This window comes from Onychomys torridus, chromosome 8 (assembly GCF_903995425.1).
Source record: "Onychomys torridus chromosome 8, mOncTor1.1, whole genome shotgun sequence".
NCBI lineage: Eukaryota > Metazoa > Chordata > Mammalia > Rodentia > Cricetidae > Onychomys > Onychomys torridus.
This window is the reverse complement of record NC_050450.1, coordinates 82,357,568-82,380,140: the sequence shown is the minus strand read 5'-3', so window position 1 is coordinate 82,380,140 and position 22,573 is coordinate 82,357,568. Positions and strand designations below refer to the sequence as shown.

Sequence of the window (22,573 nt, the reverse complement as noted above, 5' to 3'; positions counted from 1 at the left end):
ACCAACCAGAAAGAAAGTACAAAGAAAATAAAGTATAACAGAAAATACAGGCACGATTCAATGAAGGGAGCTACAGACCCAAAATGAAAAGGTTCCTAATTGGCTTTAAATTTCTTTACATGTATAAAAATCAATCTTTGCTAACAAAACATACCCTTTCTCTTGTTTATATACTTAGGCTCTAATCAGTTTAGAAGTACTAGGATATCATATAAAACTTAGGAAGAATAAACATTTCATTTTCAGAGATTTGAGAAGCACAATGGTTAAATAAAACATTTGTGACAAACATCAGTCACTCAAAGAACTGAGGTCCTGATCATACAAACAACGTAGGAAGCAATCTTAACTCCCATTCAGCCTATGCTAGGAATCTCTCTCCCTCTCCCTCTCCCTCTCCCTCTCCCTCTCTCTCTCTTTTAAAATGTCAAACTAAGTTTTTATTAATAACATCATCTGCCGGAGTCTGATGGGTCCGGCAGTGCTGGGCAGGCCCACCACACGCACACACAGGATACTACTCATCCCAAAGCCCAGGGCCACAGGGACTCCTTGGATGTGTCCCACCTAGAGATATATGCTGGACTGGAGTCCCGGGGGTTCTAGGAATCTTTTAAAAAATGGTTTTTAAAAATATTTTTTAAAGATTAATTTATTTTCTTGCATGTATATATGTACACCACTCATATGCCTGGTACCTGCTGAGGCCAGAAGAGGGTGTCAGATCTAAAACTGGAGTTACAGATGTTTGCTGAACATGCTATGTGGGTGGTACTAGGAACCAAACCCAGGTCCTGTGCAAGAGCAGCAACTGCTCTTAACCACTGATCCATCTCTCCAGCTCTAAGCTAAGGTTCTTTAACCAACAGTCAAAGTACAACTTTAAATTGTGCATGTTTCTAACATGCCTGATTCTACGGAGAGAGCACACAGCTAGTCAGCTTTTCTGTGGTCAATGACCCTAAAAGGTTAAAAACTATTGAGAGAAATCAACCTTTCCTCAGGAAAGAGATTCCTTATGACATCATCACACAACACAGCATTAAACACAGCAGAGAATAAGACCAGAGATTGTCCTCCCTGACTTCCTTGGGGTTTTGTCTCTGGGGTAGAAACAATAAACAAAAATCACATGATATGGGTGCAGTCACATTAATGTTAAACCTATGAAGATGATAGGCTGGGTGTGGTGGCACCCACCTTTTATCCCAGCTCTTGAGAGGCAGAGGCAGGGAGATCTCTGTAAGTTCCAGGTCAACCTGGGCTATACAGTGAGACCCTATCTCCCTCTTCTTTTTGTTTTTTAAACAAAACCCACGAAGAACTTGCTAGGCTAAGGATACACAGTACATGGGAAGGAACTTGACAATGTGGGTAGAAGAATGTGATCAGGGAGACTAGTCTAGACCATGTAAAGTCTCTTGGTGATGATCCAAATGTTACCCGGCCTAGAGGTCTAGAGGCTAGAGCAAAAGTGCATCAACATGGATTTTTGCATTGTTTACTATGTAGAGAACAGAGTAGCATTGAACAGGGAGACAAGTTAGGAAACACAGGTTATCAAAGGGGAAAAGGACAGTGACCTGGCCTAAGATGATAGTGATCAAGATAAAGTAATTGATGTAAGGTAGTTTCAAACTTGACAGAGTTTCAGGTCATCAAAAGATGTAGATAAGGAGGAGAGAAAACAAAAGAATTCTAATCAAGAACCATACTATACATTGGAGCATCTGTCTGATACTTGCAGTGATGAAAGCTAACTATTCATGTGGTCACTTATTCAATGATTTTTCTCAGAGCATTAGAAGAGGATGGAGGTGTAGTGTAGTGGTAGCCCATCTGCTCAGTATACACAAGACCCTGAGTTTGCACCACAACACTGCATAAAACAAAAATAAAGCATTCTCACTGATTTTCAAAAAGAAAACACTTTGGGAGCTTACCTAACATTTTGCTTACATAAGGTTCAATGTCCACATCCTGGAGATGTTGGTATGTGTGTGCATGATAGAGACGAAGTGTGGAATCCAAACGGATGGAGACCCACACACCATCCCCCACCCATGCAAGCTGCCGTACTTGGCTCTCCTTCCTGGGGTGTGCATCAAATGATTTCTACAAGAGATGTTTAATAAGAAAATTACTTTTGTTGTTGTTTTTCGAGACAGGGTTTCTCTGTGAAACAGACCTGGCTGGCCTCAAACTCACAGAGATCCACCTGCCTCTGCCTCTTGAGTGCTGGGATTAAAGGTGTGCACCACTACTACCCCGATAATGAAATTACTTTTGTCACACAGGAAGTAATTTAAAACCAGCTAATTTGCCCAACAATCCGGACTGTTTATTAAAGGGCCCAAATCTGCTTATCTTCCATGACTGTTCTCCCACCATAGAATGCAACACACACACTTGGGCTTGGTGGCTAACACCTGTAATCCCAGAAGCACTTGGAAGTGTGAGACAGGAGAGCTGCTGTGAGATCAAGGCCAGAGTGAGATTCTGTCTCAATAGTGGGGCAACAACAGAACCAAATGGTGTTGGGCTTCAGCACTACACAGGATATTTCCTTATTTAAACAATGCTGGCCATCCAGACTATATATCAGTGTTCAGAAATGATGAGTTCAGGATTTGGTGTTGCAATGAGAAGATCCTATTGGTTACTAAACTAAAAGGAACCCACACTGTTGTACAAGGAACATTCATGAAAAATAAATACCAAATGGTTACCTGTGGGATGTATTTGACAGAGGAGGTGTTTATTGAGACAAGGTCTTGCTATATGTTGCCTAATTTAGTCTCAGATTTGTGGCAATCCATGTGCTAGGATTATAGGGGTGTGTTATCATGTCTAGCTTTAACTGTGAGATTTCTAAGGAAGAAAATGAGACATGGGGCAGGGAGAAATAGAAATTTTACCTTGAAACTTTCCTATTGTAATTTTTAAATAATAGAATGGTTCATTATGACCAAAACTAAAGATTTTTGTTGTTGTTGTTGTTATTTTGTGTTTTTTTTTTTGGAGCTGAGGACCGAACCCAGGGCCTTTGCGCTCTACTACTGAGTTAAATCCCCAACCTCTAAAGATTTTTTTTTTAATAAAAAATTTCACTGTAATGTTATTTCTCAGTTTGTGATACACATGCAAATGATTCTGAATGTACATTGGGTAGAGGCAAAGGGAACTTAGGAATCCTCTCAACCAATCCTTATATGAGTAGACTTATCAAGAACTACATATTCAGGCTGGCATGTTATTGTACACCTTTAATCCTAGCACTCTGGAGGCAGAGGCAGGTGGATCTCTGAGTTCGAGGCCAGCCTGGTTTACATAGTGATGTCCCAGACAGCCAGGGATATGTAGAGAAATACTCTCAAAAACCACATATTCAAATAAAGTACACACACATATGTGGATACATATATAGACACACACAAACCTTTATGTGTGAATCCTCTATCCTTAAAAGCAAAACAAAATAAAACCAACAACAACAACAACCAGAAAAGCAAACAAACAAATCCCATCATTGCCTATCCTCATAGTCCAAAATGACAAGAGAGGTAAAGTCATAGACAAAACTAAGACATCCAAAACTGTACTGAAGTGGCCTTTAAACAATGATCAGGAAAGCAGTCAGAATACCAACTAAGTATGTACACAGAATGTAGATAAACTTGCCTCTATCTTCATAGCCTTTGGCTGAACCACATAGATTTTGTTTCTATAGCCACACCAGACTTTGTCATGGACCACAGTCATGCATCGTATGGAATGGTGAGGACGTCCAAGGTCTAAAAGGTGATAGTTTGACAGGTCCCATTGTCCATCTTTAAAACAAGAAGTAGATTATAGTTAACCACACCACTGTTCATCTATATAGCAAGTCCCAGAATAGCCAGGGCTACATAGTTAAGACTCTATCTTTAAAAATCAAACAAAAAGGGATAAAAGAAAATTATCCTTGCCAAATGTTTTCTAATTAAGTACATGAAAAAACTTGCTGTATTACACTAAATAAGGGACCAAGAGAGCGGGAAAGATGGCTCAGTAGGTAAAGTGCTTGTTGGGTAAGTGTGAGGAACTGAGCTTAGCCCCCAGAATCTATGTTAAAACAGGGGACACTAGCATGTATCTCTTTCCTAGGAATTGGAAATAGAATTTCTAGAACTTGGAGGCCAGCTAGCCTGACATACACATCAGTAAATAACAAGAGACCCTATCTAAAGCAAGGTAAGGAGGTAACAACTAACACAAGGTTGTTCTGTGAGACACACACACACACACACACACACACACACACACACAGACAGACACCATGACACATGCATGCCCATATTCATATACAGGAACACCTTTGTACACACATCATAAACTTACACACAAAGATAATATATATGCATATATATTATCACACACACAAATATATATATATGGACACATGAAAATGCTAAACTCTTTACTCATTGTGATAAACACACTTGTCCATCAAGAATACCCAGTGCATACCTACACAAAGGTATTCATGTATTTACTGATATATATATCAGTAATACATATATATATATCACCAATATTCCACTTAAAACTTCTTTCTCTTTTTAGGTATCATTTTTTTCAAATACAGTAAGCCAATCTACTTGAAAAACTCTGCAAAGCAACATGATGGTGTCCATTATAAAAACTCACCAACTCCTCTGTGGAAGATGGCAAGGGTGCCATCAGCCAGGGCCACCAGCACAATCCCTTTCACATGTCTGCAAACAGGAAAAAGAATCTCAAAACCTCCACTTAGGAGCACAGAACGGACCATGTGTTATTGAGCTGGGGCAGAGGTTCTTAAAGGGCCAGTTTGTGATGGACTGACACAACATTTGAATATGTTCCTGTCTTCACTGTGAGCACCTTGTTATGGAAACAAGTCACAGAAACTAATGCACAGCATGTGTGATTATCTTGGGTGTTTTGCTTTCTTGCCCAAGGCTCCTTTCAGTACACTTCAACATAACTCTACAGACCAGACACACATCTTGTAACTAACAGAGTCGAGTCCTGCAGAGTTAGGAACAAAGTGTTGGAACTTTGCCAGTCAACATATAAAAAAGGATTAGCAAACCAATGACCCAATCAACGTATTCCCAAGCTATGAGGAGTCATCTGAAACAAATACATAACTACTAAAGTGAAGATTCAATCCAGGGTGTTTTCTCTTTTAATTTAAATGTTTTCTAGTCTTCTTTCTACTCTAGAATTTCATTCTGATCCAGTTGCTCTAGTTCCATTAAAATGGTTGTGGTGGTTTGAGTGAGCTGTCACCCATAGTCATGGGTGTTTGAATACTTGGTCCCCAGTTGGTGGTGGTGTTTGGGGAGGTGTGGCCTTGTGGGAGAAAGTGTGTCACTGGAGGCTGGCTTTCAGAGTTTCAAAGACTTGCGTCATTGCTAGTTTGCTTTCTCTGCTTCCTACTTGCAGTCCAAAGTGTGAGCCCTCAACATCCTGCTCTAGCCTGCTGGCTGCCATGCTTCCCTGTCGTGATGGACTCTCATCCCTCTGGAACCATAAGCCCAAATAAGCTCTATCTTCAATAAGTTGCCTTGGTCATGGTGTTTTATCACAGCAATAGGAACATAACTAAAACACTTGTATCAAGCTTGTATATTGATTTATCCTAAGATACATGCTAACTTTAATAGTCTTAAAATCTATTTTACACCAAAATCAAAAAAGGGATAATTAAAAAAAAATAAGACTTACACAATACTGAGAATTGAGTCTTTAAGCTTAATGGAATGGAGACATTTCCTCCATTGGGCTACAGATGAATGGACATACAAACTGCAGGAATAAAGTCAAGAGCGTTAAGGCACAGGGTATCATCAATTCTCTATCTAACAATGACTATAGGCACCCCCAAGAGGAAAGCAGAGTACCAGTCAATTTTTAGGAAAAGAGCTTGATACTTTTGTAAGAAAAGAGAAAGAACAAAGGTTAGGGAGGGGGAGAGGGAGAGGGAAAGAGAGAGAGAGGAGGGAAGGGAGGAGAGGAGTGAAGACAGAGAAACAGGCTTTTACACAAACAGAAGTCTATGTAAATAAAAAAGCTAGAATTAGTATCCATACTAGAGTATTAACCAATGACGCCAGCTACCTTTGGGTTGCCCCATGCCTTAGCATTTCTGCATAAAACCTTTTTCATGAATAATCCTACATCTCTATTACAATGAACTTTTAAATAACAGAGTGATTCACATCAGACAGTGGCTGACTCTATATAGCCTGCAGATTGCTATGGAAAAGACACATAGTGCTGCTTAACCTTTGGAAATACCCTGATCTATAAGAGGCCCACAGTATTAATAAGTGAATAAATTATAGTGGCCTTTAATCCTAGCACTCAGGAGGCAGATGCAAGCAGATTTGAGTTCAAGGCCTGCATGGTCTTATAGAACATGTTCTAGGACAGCCAGGCTATACAGAAAAATCCTGTGTCAAAGAGGGGGAAAAAGTGAATAAACCATGTAATATAGATAGATTATCATCTTCTGAGCTTTCAAACTGAGATTTATTCCTTTTGTAAAAAGATTTTTAAAATTTTGTGTATTTTGCCTGCATGTATGTCTGTACACCATGTGTGTACTTGGTAACTGTGAAGGCCTAGGACCAGAATTATAGACAGTTTTGAGTTTTCATATGGGTGCTGGGAATGGAACTGGATCTTCTACAAGAGCAGCAAGCACTCATAACCAGTGAGCTATCTCTGAAGCCTATTTTTTTTTTTTTTTTTTTTTTTTTTGAGACAGGGTTTCTCTGTAGCTTTGGAGCCTGTCCTGGACTAGCTCTGTAGCCTAGGCTGGTCTCGAACTCACAGAGATCCACCTGCCTCTGCCTCCCAAGTGCTGGGATTAAGGGGTGCGCCACCACCGCCTGGCTGAAGCCTCATTTCTTATTCTCTCTCTCTCTTTCTCTGTTTTGTGAGACAGGGTTTCTCTGTGTAGTCTTGGCTGTCCAGGAACTCGATTTGTAGACCAGGCTTGCCTGGAACTCAGAGATCCACCTGCCTCTGCCTCTTGAGTACTGGGATTAAAGGTGTGCACTACCAGTGCCTAGTGCCCAGCATGATTTATTCTTAGTTCTATACCAGATTTTTTTTTTTTTTTTTTTGAGATAGGATCTTGTTTTAGGCCAGGCTATCCTAAAATTTATAATCCTTCTGTCTCATGATTATAAGCATGTACCACCATGTCTGACCCAGATTTAAAAATCCTATTTACCTTTCCTTCTAAGAATATTACATAAAGAAAACATTCTGTGACAAAAGAAGTTTACTATTTAAAACTAATGGAAGCCTAGTTTATGAAAGTTGCAACAAAAATTTCAAATTTTGTATGTGTGTATAACGTTTCTGTATTAATCTATACTTTTTGTTTATACTTATTATATTTACTACATTTCATTTATCTTTTGCTTAGAGTTTTTGTTTTTGTAAAGGGGTCTCACTTCACTCCACAATCAAGGTTAACACGGAAGTTTCCATGGCCCACGCTGACCTTCAACTTACAATCCTCCTCCCAACCTCCTGAGATTACATTACAGGCCTGTACTACCATGTCTGGCTTGTTTTTTTAGTTTCAAGTGCAGACGCAGAAGACTGAAGGTATCGTCCTGTTAGGATGCTGGTACTTACCAGCCGTTCTGAGCTCCCAGCCACATGGTTGGTAAAAGGCTACTCATTTTCTGAGCTTCTTCTCTCACCAAGTCTTGCTCATTTGGCAATACTGATATTTGATCTTTGTACACATCTGCATCATTACTGGGAAAATGAGGCACAAGGGGGAAAAACCCACACTGAGTATACACATTAGCTTTAGTTTTCTGGTATTGAATAGTTCTACATTGAAGCTTACCACAATGAACAAACACTGAGATTCCATAAAAGCCAGTATTAAACACTTACACATTAAGTAGTTCAACAACTATACTAGAAATACTAACACACTAGGAAGTTCAAAGTGGAGAAAGGAGAATAAGATGTAGTAATAAGACTCATCAGTTAATATCCAAGACTTTAATTATGGCTCTCAAAAAGAAGAAAAGCCCAAAACCAACCAAACCAAAACATGATAGAAAAATTTATGGCTTTGCTATTAATTAATTTGAAGTTTATAATAGTTTCTTCTGGGGTGGTGGTACAGAGAAGGGACATATAGTTTGTTTTAAAACTACTCACCCCCAAAGGAGGCTGATATATTAAAAAAAAAGATTTATTTATTATGTATACAGTGTTCTGCCTGCATGTATTCCTGCAGGCCAGAAGAGGGCAGAAGATTTAATTACGGATGGTTGTGTGCCACCACGTGGTGCTTGGAATTGAACTCAGGACCTCTGGAAGAGTATCCAGTGCCCTTAACCACTGAGCCTTCTCTCCAGATGTAATTATTTATACACTTTTAGTGTATAAATAATTTTATAAAATAAATTACAGCAAAACATACTTATATTCCATCATAAACCCCTTCTTTTGTGTTGTCAGGGCATAGTAAGTAGACAATGTAAAACTGGGCTACCAAAATTCAAAATGACTTATTTAGAAATTAATTCTAAATGCTAATGAACTCTTGGTTGCTCTATATACTAAGAAAAATAATTGTAGAAGCCTCAACAACAAAACCTGGATCAGAACAAAATTCAAAAGGGCCATCTCAAATCTTTATTTGGGGAAAAACCAATGACAAGTTTAAACAATGCCTAATTTGGATGATAACTGAAGTGAGAGTAAGTATGGAAAAAACCTGGAGTCATTGATAGGATGCAAGTCAGAACACCACAATGAAGACAACAACAACACTTGGACTATATCGACAAGGGTATGTTTTCTTTCTTTCTGTTTTGTTTTTTTGAGACAGAGTTTCTCTGTGTAGTTTTGGTGCCTGTCCTGGATCTCACTCTGTAGACCAGGCTGGCCTCAAATTCACAGAGATCCTCCTGGCTCTGCCTCCTGGGTGCTGGGATTAATGGCGTGTGCCACCACCGCCTGGCTTGTTTCTTTTGTTAAATGTTAGAAAATATAGTGAAGAAATGGATTGAGTTGGGAGATAGTGGTGTAAACCTTTAATCCCAGCGCTCAGGAGGCAGAGGCAGGTGGAACTCTGTGAGTTCGAGGCCAGCCTGGTCCACAGAGCGAGTTCCAAAACAGTGAGGGCTACACAGAGAAACCCTATCTCAAAAAACCAAACCAAAACAAACAAAACAAACAAACAAACAAAAAAAAGAAAAAAGAAAGAAAGAAAGAAAGAAAGAAAAAAGAAAAAGAAATGGATGGAAAAATCTCCAGAGAAAATAAAACATCTTTCAGTTCCCTGTAAGAATAACAATTAGTGGGCATTCTGACTATTTGACACTATTTTGATTCTTTGTATTTGTGCAAATCTCCCAAATTACTGATTTAGGATGCATACCTTGACTGAAACACCGGGGAGAGGTCTTCTGGGATCTGAACTCCCAGTGGATCTGTAAACACATGCTCTGTGTACACACCAGGTTGGGAGATGTCCACAGCATCTTCAGTAGACCCCGCATTGCCCTCCGTGGCTTCAGTTGCTTCTTCTGCTGTAGGAACATTTTCATCAACCTCACTATTTTCGGCTTCCATTTCTATAAAAACATAAACACTCTATGCTGAATGAGTTTTTCTACTCCAATACTTCTACCACACAAACCCCTGTCTGGAACCCACTCCACTGAACCCTCCCTGGCACTGCAGTGACATGGAGAACTACTTCTCTCACACAGTCACTACAGCATCTTCTTTCCGGCTCTTTTAAGGTCAACAAGTCTATAATGTGGCACTCTCAGGATTGGCTCAGACTCTCCACAGGTGTACCTGGTGGCTTTTCTATCACTGGAGAAGCACCGTTGGTACTGGGGGAAGTGGCAGTTCCTGTCACTCCTTCTGTGGAGCACCCAACTACTGTGATGCCTCCCAGCAAGCTGTCCATCTCTGCAGAGCTGTTGCTTGTCATGCTTCCACACAAAGATGCTTTGTCTACCTGACCAGATTCAGAAAGTTCTTCTCCTGCAGGGTAGTCTGTTTCCCGAGCTCCTAAAAAAAAGCAACTTTCTCTGAATACCCAATAAACTAAGCAGCAGTTATTTTCTATTAAAGCAACTCTAGGTCTGAAATGAGAGTACACAGGTGAAACATACGGCTACTGGAATGTATCACCAAGAGGGCAGTGTTAACTTATTTAAAGTAATCTTGATAAAATGAAAAAGTAATTAAGAGGTAAAACAACATTTCTATTAGTTCTTATTCTAATGAAAAACATGTTAGTGATAATACCTTCTTTTTTGTTTTGTTTTCTATGAGATAAGGCAGGCAATATGGTCCGAAGGTAAAGAACATCTGTTGCACAAACCTGATGACCTGAGTTTGGTCCCTATGACTCACCAATGGGTACATAAAAACAACTCCCTAAAGTTTTCTTCTGGTTTCTATACATGCACCATGGCATGGGTACATTCCTACACACAATAATAAATAAAAAATTAGCCGGGAGGTGGTGGTGCAAGCCTGTAATCCTAGCACTTGGGAAGCAGAGGCAGGTGGATCTCTGTGAGTTTGAGGCCAGCCTGGTCTACAGAGCTAGATCCAGGAAAGGCGCAAAGCTACACAAAGAAACCCTGTCTCAAAAAATAAACAAATAAATAAATAAATAAAAATAAAAATGAAAATTATTTATAACATGCACTATTAAAGTTAGACAACAAAATAAAGGGGTGTAGTTTTTGGAAACAAGGTCTCACTTGGTCCACGCTGGCCTTGAACTCTATGTAGTCAAGGCTGACCTTAGAGTCCTGATCTTCCTGCCCCCACCTCCCAAAGCTGGGATTACAGGTGTACACCACCACACCTGGCTAAGTCATACATAATACAAAACAGAAAAGATGATAGCACGATGCTCAGTTGGCAAAGCATCTGCTGCATGAGCCTGATGCTCCAAGTCTGATCCTGGGAACTGTTTTTAGGTGGAAGAAGAGAATCAACTCCATAAAGTCCTCTGACCTCCATTCATGTACCATAGCATATGCAGTCTCTCTATACACCACACACATACACAATACAAAAAATTTTAAAGACTGTAATGGGTACCACATTTTCAGGAATTAGTAACTATTTATACAGTAAGTAAAAAAGAAAATGAATTAGTGGTCACATAGCCAATATACAATACAATCAGTTAACAAATGGAGCCAAAAAATTAATGTAAATCATGCATCATATTCAACTTAATATTCTGGCTTCACTCCTGTACTAATTAATCTAGGGAGCTCATCATCCTCTAACAACAGCTATCTTCTCATACTGCCATTTTTAAAATATTCTTCACACTATTCTTCAATAGTTAAATAACATATTGTTATTCAATGACTTCCAGTTTACTTTAAATCTTCTCTTACTAGAACATAAAACCTGTAAACAACAAGCCACATGCATTTCCACCTGGAAGGAAGCATAGAGTACAGAGAGGGAGGAGCAAGAAACTTGCTTTACCTGGGACACTTGCAATGCACAGAACATGAGAATTGCAAACAGTGAAACTATCTAGGATGTTGCCAGGCTGAACAGCATCAATGATGATAACCTTTGTAGCTGAATGGGTGCTGGTACAGATCCATACTTGACTGGACAATTCTTCTTGATTTTTTAATTCTTTCTGCTGTTCCTGAGTAGGCAGAGGAAAATGTTTAAAATTATATGAATGTGAAAATATCCCTAAGACTGTGCTCTTATACTAAAATGCAGTATTATTTCAAATTATTTCCAGATTATTTGGAAGGGTCAAACTATAATTGTTTATCAGTATTACTAGACTAAAACTTAGTAGCTAAGCAGATTCATAGTTTAAAAAAAGTCAGTATCTTCTTTGTGGTAGTGGTCATATATGTTTGGCAAAATGGAACTGTAGTCACTTGAATATATGTAAATAATACCTCAATAAAATGCATTTATTAAAGGGACATGGGGAAAATAGCAAGTTCACAGTAATCCCCACTACAGGTTGCCTCCAATAAGTTTTGCATTTAAGAGCTGAACTCCTACACTCATAACCCGGAGGTCAAATGTTAGTGCACACTTGCCTTGAGTTCTTGATCCAGCTTATCCAAACTACTCTGAGATGCACTTCGCTGTTTACTGCCGTCAGTGTCCAGACCAGCAACATCCTTGTAAAAGACACTGGCTCCAACAACAGAACCACCGTCTCTCGTCTTGCCACCAGATAAATTGACCCCTACAGCACACCACAGCTTCTCAGAGGGAGGGAGGGAGGGAGGGAGAGAGAAAGGATTAAGTTATTTTTTTTTCTCTACAAATAGTAAGAAATTTTTCACCTTTTCTTAAAATAACTAGAAATAAGGTAGAACCATGGGTGCTTTAATATACTTCTAGTGCTATATATTGGGTGTGGTAGCACAAATGCCTAAAATAATAGCACTTAGGAGAATGAGGCAGAGATAAAGGGGCTGAGCCCAAAACATGGAAGAAAGAGTTCAAGACCATCCTAGATTATACAGATTCTGTCACAAAATACAAAAAATGAGAAATCATTTTACTACAAAAGCACTGTTTAAATAGTTGTTTTTTGGGGGGTGGGGTGGGATGAGGGTTTACTCTTAAAGTCTTTTTCCTTCAGTGTCACAATTAGCTTACCTTCATAGATGCATCTTTTTCGTCTAGTGGTCTGAGATAGACAGGCACGGGAAGATTTTTCATCTTATTTTCCCCTTGACCATTGGCCACCTAATACAGGGGGAACACATACTAGTAAGTCCCATTAACACTGAACTTACAGAACCACTGAGACATAGGCAATTCCTGAAATTAAGTTCAGCTTGATTCTGTCACTTACTTGAAAAATAAGCAAAAACTCAAGTAGCAGTTACAATTAGTAGACAAGCTCGATAGGAGGCAAAAGTTCACAATCACACATGTACACACGAGTACATGTTTATATACAAAAAAGCTTAGTTTTTAGGAGTATAGACCTAGAATGTTTTATTTGCCTTGTAGGGCTCTAGAAAAGAGCCTGAAACCCCTATTCTCCATATTTCTATAAATGTGCTGAAATGGGCAATTTATGATATTATTTTCAGCTCACATTTCCATGCACACTTCCCTCAACCTACATTCCCTGCTAGCTGCTCTTATCACACTCCCAAGTTACCTGTTTGTACTTCTGAGGCAGACTCCAGCCGAAAGCTTGCACTCGACCATCTTCCTTCTGAACGTGAGCCTTCACCTGCCGATACTGCTCTCTCTTTTGCTCTCTGCGGGAAGCTAAACTAGCCTCAGTTCTGAAAGAGGACATTTGCAGTTCTAATTAAGTGAATGCAACAAAAACTCCAATTTCAGGTCCAAGTCACCCTCAATTTCATAGAGAATTCAAGGCCACCCTGGGATACATGATCCACACGCACCATTCCAACATAAGGATTATACCAAAGCTGACATTTCCCTATTTGTGAAACCAGCCTCCTGCAGGTAGTAAGCAGCATGTTGTGTTAAACTGAGTTATCAAACATAGGAGGTTTCAGATGCTATATATAAAAGGAAAATGTTCTAAAGTAATTTGGAATCTTCCTATTCTTATTTAACCAATACTAAGAGTTTTCTAATGCCAGATATTGTGCCATAGTATGCTCAGGGGGGTGATTAAGTTAAACTTTTAGATTCTATTCACTATTTCATTTTTAAGAAATTTAATTATTTTAGTTTTGTGTTTTGCCTACATGGATGTCTGTGCACCATGTGAATGCCTGACATCCTCAGATGCCAGAAGAGAGCATTGGATTCCCTAGGACTGGAGTTTCAGATCACTGCAAGCCACCACATGGGTGCTGGGAACCAGATCCAGGTCCTCTGGAAGAGCAGCAGTATTCTTAACCTCTGAGCCAGCTCTTTAGCTCCTGTTCACTTATGTTAGAAGACAAAAAGGCAAACTGACTTAGTAAGCTTCAGAGACATGGAATAAAATATAAAAATGATTCTAAAATAATTTCTCTTACTTTTGGCCATTTATATTTTTGTGAGGTAACTTTCTGCATAAACCACAGTTTACAAAATCTACTGGTATGTCAGACACTATACATAGAGTACAATACGTTATTAACCTAACACCTTTGAAATAGGTTATAATACAGCTGGGCAGTGGTGGTGCATGCCTTTTATCCCAGCAGTTGGAAGGCAGAGGCAGGTGGATCTCTGTGAGTTCGAGGCCAGCCTGGGCTACAGAGTGAATTCCAGGATAGGCTCCAAAGCTACACAGAGAAACCCTGTCTCGAAAAACAAAACAAACAAACAAAAAATAGGTTATAATAATTTTTCCGAGAGAAAAAGAAAGGGCGCTAAGAAATTAATTTGTCCACATGCAGAGTCAGAAGTCCTTTTGACAACCAAGGGAGATATTAAAAACTCAGGATTAAAGCCTTAAATTAAGTATTCAGTATTCAGATTTTTTTAAGTTTTTGAAAAATAATTTATTTTCATTTTATGTGCATTGGTGTTTTGCCTGCATTTATGTCTATGTGAGGGTGTCAGATCTTGGAGTTATAGACAGTTGTGTGAGCTGCCATGTGGGTGCTGGAAACTGAACCTGGGTCCTATAGAAGAGCAGTTAGTGCTCTTAACCACTAAGCCATCTCTCCAGGCCCAGTATTCAGTATTTCTATTGATATTTATCAATGCTATTGAGTCAACAAAAATTCCTTTTCCTTATGAAAACTATGAAGTGCAATTTTCTTTTTTAAAAAATTAGTATTACATTTTATTTATCGTGCATGTGTGTGTGTGTGCACGCGCATTTGAATGTGTGCTATGGTGTGCCTGGGGGGGCCAGGGAACAACTTATGGAAGGCAGTTCTTTCCTTCTAACATATGGGTCCCAGGACTCAATCTCAGTTTATCAAGGTTGGTGGCAAGCACCCTTACCTGCTGAGCCTGCACTAGCAGGATGAAGCGCAACTTTCCTAAGTACTGGCTAAAAGTCATTCATTCATTCATTTATTTGGGGGCCTAGGATGTCCTCAAAATTGCAATCCTTCCTCCTGCCTCAGTTTCCACAGGTTTAGAATTACATTACATATCCCTACAGGTAATTTACTTTAAAGGCATCCAGCCACGCTATAGAAACCCATCCTTCCTTTTTCTTCTTCTCTCCACAACCCACCCTTTGTTCAGGCTGGCCATGAAATAGTGATGATCCTCCTGTGTACTGGGATTAACAGGCTAAGCTATTATGTCTGGCTAGAAATAGTTTCTTTAGAGTTATCTGAATTTCTGTGAAGGACTCAGGAAAGGATGAGAGATTCCAATGATGAACTTACTCTAGGCATGACTGTTGCCTGGAATACTTACTCCTCACTAAGGAAATCGAACGCCTTGGACTTATCACCAGGGAGTTGAGCTAAGGTGCTGCTTCTTTTCTTTACGGAGGGAGTCACGTGAGAAGTGGGTGCATTGTACTTCAGATTCACAGGGGGTTCAGGCTTCTTTGTTGCATTACTTGAAGAGCTAAAAAGTCGGCTGAAACTAACAAAATAAAACAATCAAACAAAATCCACAAGTATATCTATTATATGCACTGTGAAAACCAATACCGGATTTTCCATAAATTTTTATGCTTAGGAAAATTTCGAAGACTTTGCAAGGCAGTGAGTTAGACATTAGCAAAACCAGTTTTTATAGTTATACTACAGCCTGAGAGGTCAGTCACAGCCAAACTTGGTCATTCAGGAGAAAGAAACTAGTGCTTGGAATGCCAGATGCCTGTTTTTTAATCAGCAAGTTCCACAATGAAAGAGATGCTCCTGCATCTAGAAAGCTTCTACTGAATAAACACAATACAAAGGTTCCTTGGCTAGCTCCTACTGGGGACAACGTCACAGTGGTTGTTAAGCAGCAAGGTAACGACTGTGTGATGACAGCAGAAGCTTAGTGTGCAGCACTAAAGACAGTCACATCACCAAGATAACACATATCATGAATTTTCTAAGCTCAATTTAAGCAAGTATTTTCATGTCCACAGTTTTAAAATATTTATGCTTCCAGTAAGCAGACTAGTACTAAAAGGGTAAGTTTTAACTCCAGTAAACACACAGTACTTCTGGTACCAACATCATAGTTTAACACACACAGACAAACCAAGCAGTACAAATACTAAATTGCTCATCTTTCCTTTGATGTGGATTCATGTAACTGTCCATTTTACAAACAATTCCCCACTATTTCATGTAAACCGGCAGAAGATTCCATTAAATGCATAACCAACACAATGCAGCTTACGATAGCCTACTTTGGATCCTCAAGCACAGCCTTACCCAGTTGGCATGCTGTATATTAAAGAGAAGAACTTCAGTTTAGCTATTTCCTCCCAACTGGGAAAAGTCAGTGTAATGTTCTTGTCGTGAAGCACCACCTATGCTTACGGTCCTCAGAATACTTACAACTGCCAGATGCTGGACCTTTTTTTTTCTTGCATGGCTGGATTTTCTCGTGATGCCCTAAATTTGAAAAAAAAAAAAAAATTATTAGATAGGTGTTCTACTTTTTCTCCAAAGAGCAAAAGACTCAGGAAATTCATGGACTACACAAAGTCAACAATTGAATTTAGCAAACAGTTGCTTTGATCTTTCATGAAACAGCCTGCTAAATCTAACCCTGCTTAGATAGATTGCTAGACCTCCTTAAAGAGCTCCAACTCTTGCCAGATTATTCCTGGGTTAGACAAATTGAGCCAACAAGCATCAATGTTGGTATTTAAAATTTTCCACTCTTGTTATTGTTAAGAAACAAGGTCTCACTTTGTTGTCCAGACTAGCTCTGAACTTTTGGCCATAAGCAGTGCTCTCTCAAGTGGCTAGACTACAGGAGCAGCCTACTATGACTAACAATATTAAAGTATTTAAGCTGGTATGTATAATGGTACATTACTCTAATCCCAGCACTCATGGAGCTGAGGTAGAAGGGTCACAAGTTTGGTGCCAGTCTGGAGCAAGACCTTCCCCTCAAAAAAAACAAATATTAGCAAAGCAAGAAAAAAAATATTGAAAAGATAGCTAGCTGCTCCCTCTTTAACATACTGCCTTATAAATTCCTGTCCTAACCTGAAGTTTGTTTTTTTTTTTTTTTTTTTAAATCTGCACTTTTAACTCACAAAACAGTTTGTAACTATATTGCTCTGAATAGGCCACTTAATAAGTAGGCAGTGCTAAAAATGATATAATTATAAGGAAGTAAAGACTGGAGGTTAGATTTGTAAAGTAATGTAGAAGTTTGATGTGATAATCCAAACTCAGGACTATGAGTAAATTAACAGGAAGTCAGTCGGCAAACTTCAAGAGCTGCTTCTGAATTAAAGGAACACTGTTTCTGAGACTGGGACCACTGGAGGGCAGCACTAGGTGATCTTTAAGGGTCAGTAAAGGAAAACTTAAGTGTCCTCTCACAGGTGGGAGTTTAAAAAGAAGTCAGCTTGAATGCAAAATAGTAATTACTAGAGGAGAGTAGGTGGGGAGAGTGAATTTGATGACTGTATTGCAATGTATGCACATACTGGCACTTAACTCCATTAACAGGAACCATTAAAACATGTTAATGATGAAAACAAAGATCTAATTGACTAAAATAGAAGGTACATTCTACATGAAGGAGGGGAGAGTCAGGTATAATTTAAGGGAGATACTAAATAAAGACAATTTTTCCTATACTGCATGTGAAATTGAAAGGGTAAGAATAATATCAATTTCTGTATTTTTTAAAAATGACCATTATTCCTAAGTAACAACAGTTATCTTTTACAGGTTATGGTAAGGATTATCTTTTACAGGTTAGGTTACAGTAGCATCCTCCATGGTCCTGTACTGTCTCCTAGTGAACAAACACAATGGCATGAACTCTCAGGCAGCACTTTAGCTGGCAATGAGGGAGGATGCATCTAGAGAAACGACAGGGACATCAGGGTACTCATCAACACCGACCGGATCATCTCGGTCCATCGAACAGCTTCTTGAAGCTCCATCAGCCTCTCTTTGTATTGGTTTCTCTCCATGAGAACTCGGGCCATTTCCACTCTAGTGAACCGCTTCCTCTGGGCTGTGGGAATGTCGCTCTAGAATGTTAAGAGGAGGGCGAGTCACACTGAAGTTCACATAGGCTTTGCTGTTAACCTCACACTGAAACCAAATCTTAACTTTTTAAACATTTCTTTAAAGTTTAATAAAAAAATGTTTTGGGAAGGCTGGGGGCTTGGAGGAGGGAGGAGGGGATCTGCGGTTGGAATATAAAATAAATAGAAAATTTCTTAATAAAAAATACAAGGCCAGGTGGCGGCGGCGGCGGCGGCGGCGGCGGCGGCGGCGGCGCACGCCTTTAATCCCAGCACTCGGGAGGCAGAGGCAGGCAGATCTCTGTGAGTTCGAGGCCAGCCTGGACTACCAAGTGAGTTCCAGGAAAGGTGCAAAACTACACAGGGAAACCCTGTCTCAAAAAACAAACAAACAAAAAAACAAAACAAAAAAGAAATGTTTTTTTAGTGATTTTAAAATGTCCTTATAAAATAAAACCAGGTACTTAAATTTTTATATAGGACTTAAAGGAGTAGGCAATTTAATTTCTGAGTATAAACATTAATATTGAACATGTGAAAGAATTAAAATTATAAATTTTCGGGGTTGGGGATTTAGCTCAGTGGTAGATAGCTGAGCGCAAGGCCCTGGGTTCAATCCTCTGCTCTGGTTTAAAAAAAATTATAAATTTTCAGCTAATATCAAATAAAGAGATTTAATATGCCCTCATAAATTTTACTTGGAAACATTATTGTAACATTTTAAATGTATAGTCTGTGACATTCAGAAAAGTTACAATTAGTTCCATAGACATATCCAGAAGCCAACATAAATAGTGAACTTATTGTCTAGTTGCTAAGGAACCCAACTATAACAGTAAAAACAAACTAACAACACTCCACCAGTGGAAATACAAGATTAAGTCAGAATTATTGCTACAGGGAATAGAATATGAACATGGAAGACATTCAGCAGTAAGGCTCCAAAGAGCATGTCCAAGTTAACTTTCCTTCTGCTGCTGTTTCTCAACCTTCTTCTGGGGAAGCAGGTAGGTTTAATTATAGGGTTTGGTTTTGTTGAGAGGAGCATGTGCATTTTAGACCAAGACTGAAATCTTGGAATAAGGTGAACTAAGCTCTTAGCAGTCTTTCCACTTTGTCTTCCTGCCTCAAAACTTAGCCTACCTCTTCAAATAAATTCTGCCTATAGGCAGGCAGATCTCTGAGTTTGAGGCCAGCCTGGTCTACAGACAGAGTTCCAGGACAGCCAAGGCTACACAGAGAAATCCTATCTCTGAAATCAGCAACACAGTAATAGTACTTACTACTAAGTATACTGGGGGTGGGGATGGGGAGAAGAGACAGAAGTCTCCATACCAAAGACTTGTACTGTACTATATCGTTCTGGTTTTTTGTTTGCTTCTTTTCTTTTCTTTTATTGGAGGTGTTGGTGTTGAGACAAGTTCTCATTACATACATAGCCCTGGAACTTCCTATGTAGAACAGACTGACCTCAAAGTCACAAAACCCTTCCTGCCTTGAGTGTTGGGATTAAAGGGTGCACCATTACACCTGGCTGTTTTTTCGTTTTAGACAATATCTTACTATGTAATTCAGGCTAGTACAACTGACATCCCTACACGTAGTTCAAACTTGCCATCCTCTTACCTCACTCAGTCTTTTTACATGCTGGGGTCACAAGTGTAGTAGTTTGAATGAAACTGGGCCCCCATAATCTCATAGAGAGTGCCATTATTAGGAGGTGTGGCTTTGTTGGAGTGTGCCTTGTTGGTTGGAGGAAGTATGTCACTGTGGGGGTGGGCTTTGAGGTTTCTTATGCTCAGGATACTTCCTATTGCTGGCAAGATACAAAACTCAGTTCCAGCACCACATCTGCTGTACTCTACCATGCTCCCTGTGGTGGTGATAATGGATTGAACCTCTGAAACTGTAAGTGAGCCACCCCAATTAAGAGTTGCCATAGTCATGGTGTCTCTTTATAGAAACAGAAAACTATACAACAAGCAAGTACCACACCTGGTTTATTATAATGCTTTTTAAAAGTAATTTATTCTTATTTTAAGTTCATTGGTGTTTGGCCTGCATGTATGTCTGTGTGTCAGATCTTCTGGAACTGGAGTTACAGACAGGTGTGAGCTGCCATGTGGGTACTAGGAATTGAACACAGGCCCTCTAGAAGAGCAGTCAATCAATGCTCTTAACTGCTAAGCCATCTCTCCATAATGCTTTTAACAACAGGATTGTTGTGATAAAAAGCTGAAATACCCTAAATATTCATTAACAAGGAAACAGAAAAACCGTAGAGCATTCATATAATGGAATGCTAAGAATGAACTACAGTAGTTACTGCAACACAAGAGAGTCTCAAAGTATACTTAAAGAAAAACAGCAAGTCTCCAAGACGGAATATAGTGTTTCTGTGGTACTAGGGATTAAACCAGGGCCTCAAGCATGCTAGCCAAGTGTTCCACCACTGAGTCAAGCCCTCTGTCCCCAAATGTAGTATGAAACAAAACCAACACCATACTTTGTAGAAATATACAGGTAATTTAATTTCCAAATACAAACATATTGTTTTAATATTTTATTAAAGAATTCTGATGTTGGGTATGGTGGTGCAGACTTTTAATCCCATAAGTAGGAGGCAAAAAGCAGGCAGATCTCTATGAGTTTGAAGCTAGCCTGATCTACATAGTGAGTTTCAAGCCAAATAGGGGCTACAAAGTGAGAATGTTTCAGAAAGGAAATTTAGTGCATATTTTGGGAAGGAGATAAAAAAAAAATTTAGCTGTCGTTTATATAGACTAGATATGCTAGTCTAAGATCTTCACGGAAATGTCAACTATGTATGTGTGTGTGTCTCCTAGTTCCTTTCCTGTACATTGATAAAACAGTGACCAAAAGTAACTTAGGGGAAGAAAAAGATTTATTGGGTTTCTACTTCCAGGTCAGAGTCCATCAAGGGAAATCAAAGGAGAAAAATAAACAGAACTTGAAGCAGAAACCATGCAAGAATGTTACTTGCTGGCTTGTTTTCTGGCGTATGCTTGGCTAGCTTTCCTATAGAGCCCAGAATCATCTGCCTAGGGATGGTTCCATCCATAATAGTCTTGGCTCTCCCATATCAATTAGCAAGACAATCCCTCACAGACATGCCCACAGACCAGCCCAATGAAGACAATCATTCAAGTGAGACTCTTTTTTTTGGGGGGGGGAGGTGACTGGTAATAGTCAGTGGTAAGTTGACAATTCATGAAAACTAGGACAATGTATATGAATTTATATGATGACTTTTTTTTTTAGTTAAATAAATGAGAAAGAATCATGGCTTCATCTGGGGTGAGGGAAAATTTTGGCAATTCTAGGCTTTTAAAAAATTATATATGGCTGGATGGTGGTGGTGCAAATCTTTAATTCCAACACTTGGGAGGCAGAGGCAGGCAGATCTCTGTGAGTTCGAGGCCAGCCTAGGCTACAGAGTGAGTTCCAGGAAAGACTCCAAAACTACACAGAGATACCCTGTCTTAAAACCCCTCCCCCCAAAAATTGTATTTATAATTTAGTGTGTCCATGTGTTTTGTGTGTAATGTGTATCTATGTATGTGTATGGATGAATGCATTCTACAACATACATGTGGACAACTTGTGGGAGTCAGTTCTCTCTTTCTACTATGTGGTCCTGGGGACTGAACTCAGGCTTGGCAACAAATACCTTTATATACAAGCCCATCCAAAAAAAAATAATCAATTAATTAATTAATGATTTATGGATTCTTGGGACCAGGTACACATGTGGTATACAGACACACAGGAAAGCAAAACATATAAAATTAATTTTGTGTGTGTGTGTGTATGTGTACACATGTGGGCCACAGTATGTGTGATGTGTGTGGTTAGAGGATTGTTAAGTTTGAGGCCTGTCTGGGCTACCTAACAAAACCTTAAATTATAAAATCATAAATAATAGCATGCTGACATAGGTCAGAACATTGAACCACTGAGGAAGTTAGCGCACAGCACTAGAAAACACAGCATGTAGAAACATGAGCCAGTTACTCATGACCCATAAAACCAAATATTAGCACGGAACTCCCAAATATCAAAAAGCTATAAGAAAAACAGTGTTAAACCATAAACTTACATCATCATCATCTTTTGCTTTTTGCCTTGCATCTTCAGCTTCTGCACGAGCTCTAGAAGGGGGAAAAACCCAAACAAAACGTATTAGAATTGAATTAATCTTCAAAAATAATGAGAGAAACAGTTTTAAATGTTATCACAGCACCTCTTAAAACAAAACCAGGTTGGGCCAGGCATGGTGGTGCACACTTTTAATCTGAGCATTTGGAAGTTGAGATAGGAGGATTAGGAGTTCAAGGTCATTCTCAGTTACACAGTAAGCTTAAGGCCAGCCTGGGCTAAGTATTACCCTGT

The 22,573-nt window shown here is 39.3% G+C and overlaps 1 protein-coding gene across 16 annotated transcripts in view; it reads right to left on the bottom strand.

Moving 5' to 3' along the window:
• Spag9 (sperm associated antigen 9) overlaps positions 1-22,573 on the bottom strand; it is a 130,721-nt gene that overhangs the window by 13,214 nt on the left and 94,934 nt on the right. For 15 of the 16 annotated variants that reach the window (XM_036197728.1, XM_036197733.1, XM_036197729.1 and 12 more), the window contains 15 exons: positions 22,281-22,332; positions 18,033-18,163; positions 16,500-16,556; positions 15,412-15,585; positions 13,223-13,352; positions 12,709-12,798; positions 12,138-12,305; positions 11,551-11,722; positions 9,880-10,098; positions 9,455-9,650; positions 7,684-7,809; positions 5,755-5,835; positions 4,690-4,757; positions 3,682-3,830; positions 1,944-2,115 (listed from right to left, as the gene is read on the bottom strand). In XM_036197728.1, coding sequence (XP_036053621.1) covers positions 1,944-2,115; positions 3,682-3,830; positions 4,690-4,757; positions 5,755-5,835; positions 7,684-7,809; positions 9,455-9,650; positions 9,880-10,098; positions 11,551-11,722; positions 12,138-12,305; positions 12,709-12,798; positions 13,223-13,352; positions 15,412-15,585; positions 16,500-16,556; positions 18,033-18,163; positions 22,281-22,332 — 1,985 coding nt within the window. The remainder of the gene's footprint in view (positions 1-1,943; positions 2,116-3,681; positions 3,831-4,689; positions 4,758-5,754; positions 5,836-7,683; positions 7,810-9,454; positions 9,651-9,879; positions 10,099-11,550; positions 11,723-12,137; positions 12,306-12,708; positions 12,799-13,222; positions 13,353-15,411; positions 15,586-16,499; positions 16,557-18,032; positions 18,164-22,280; positions 22,333-22,573) is intronic. The other variant, XM_036197735.1, reaches the window with a different exon arrangement.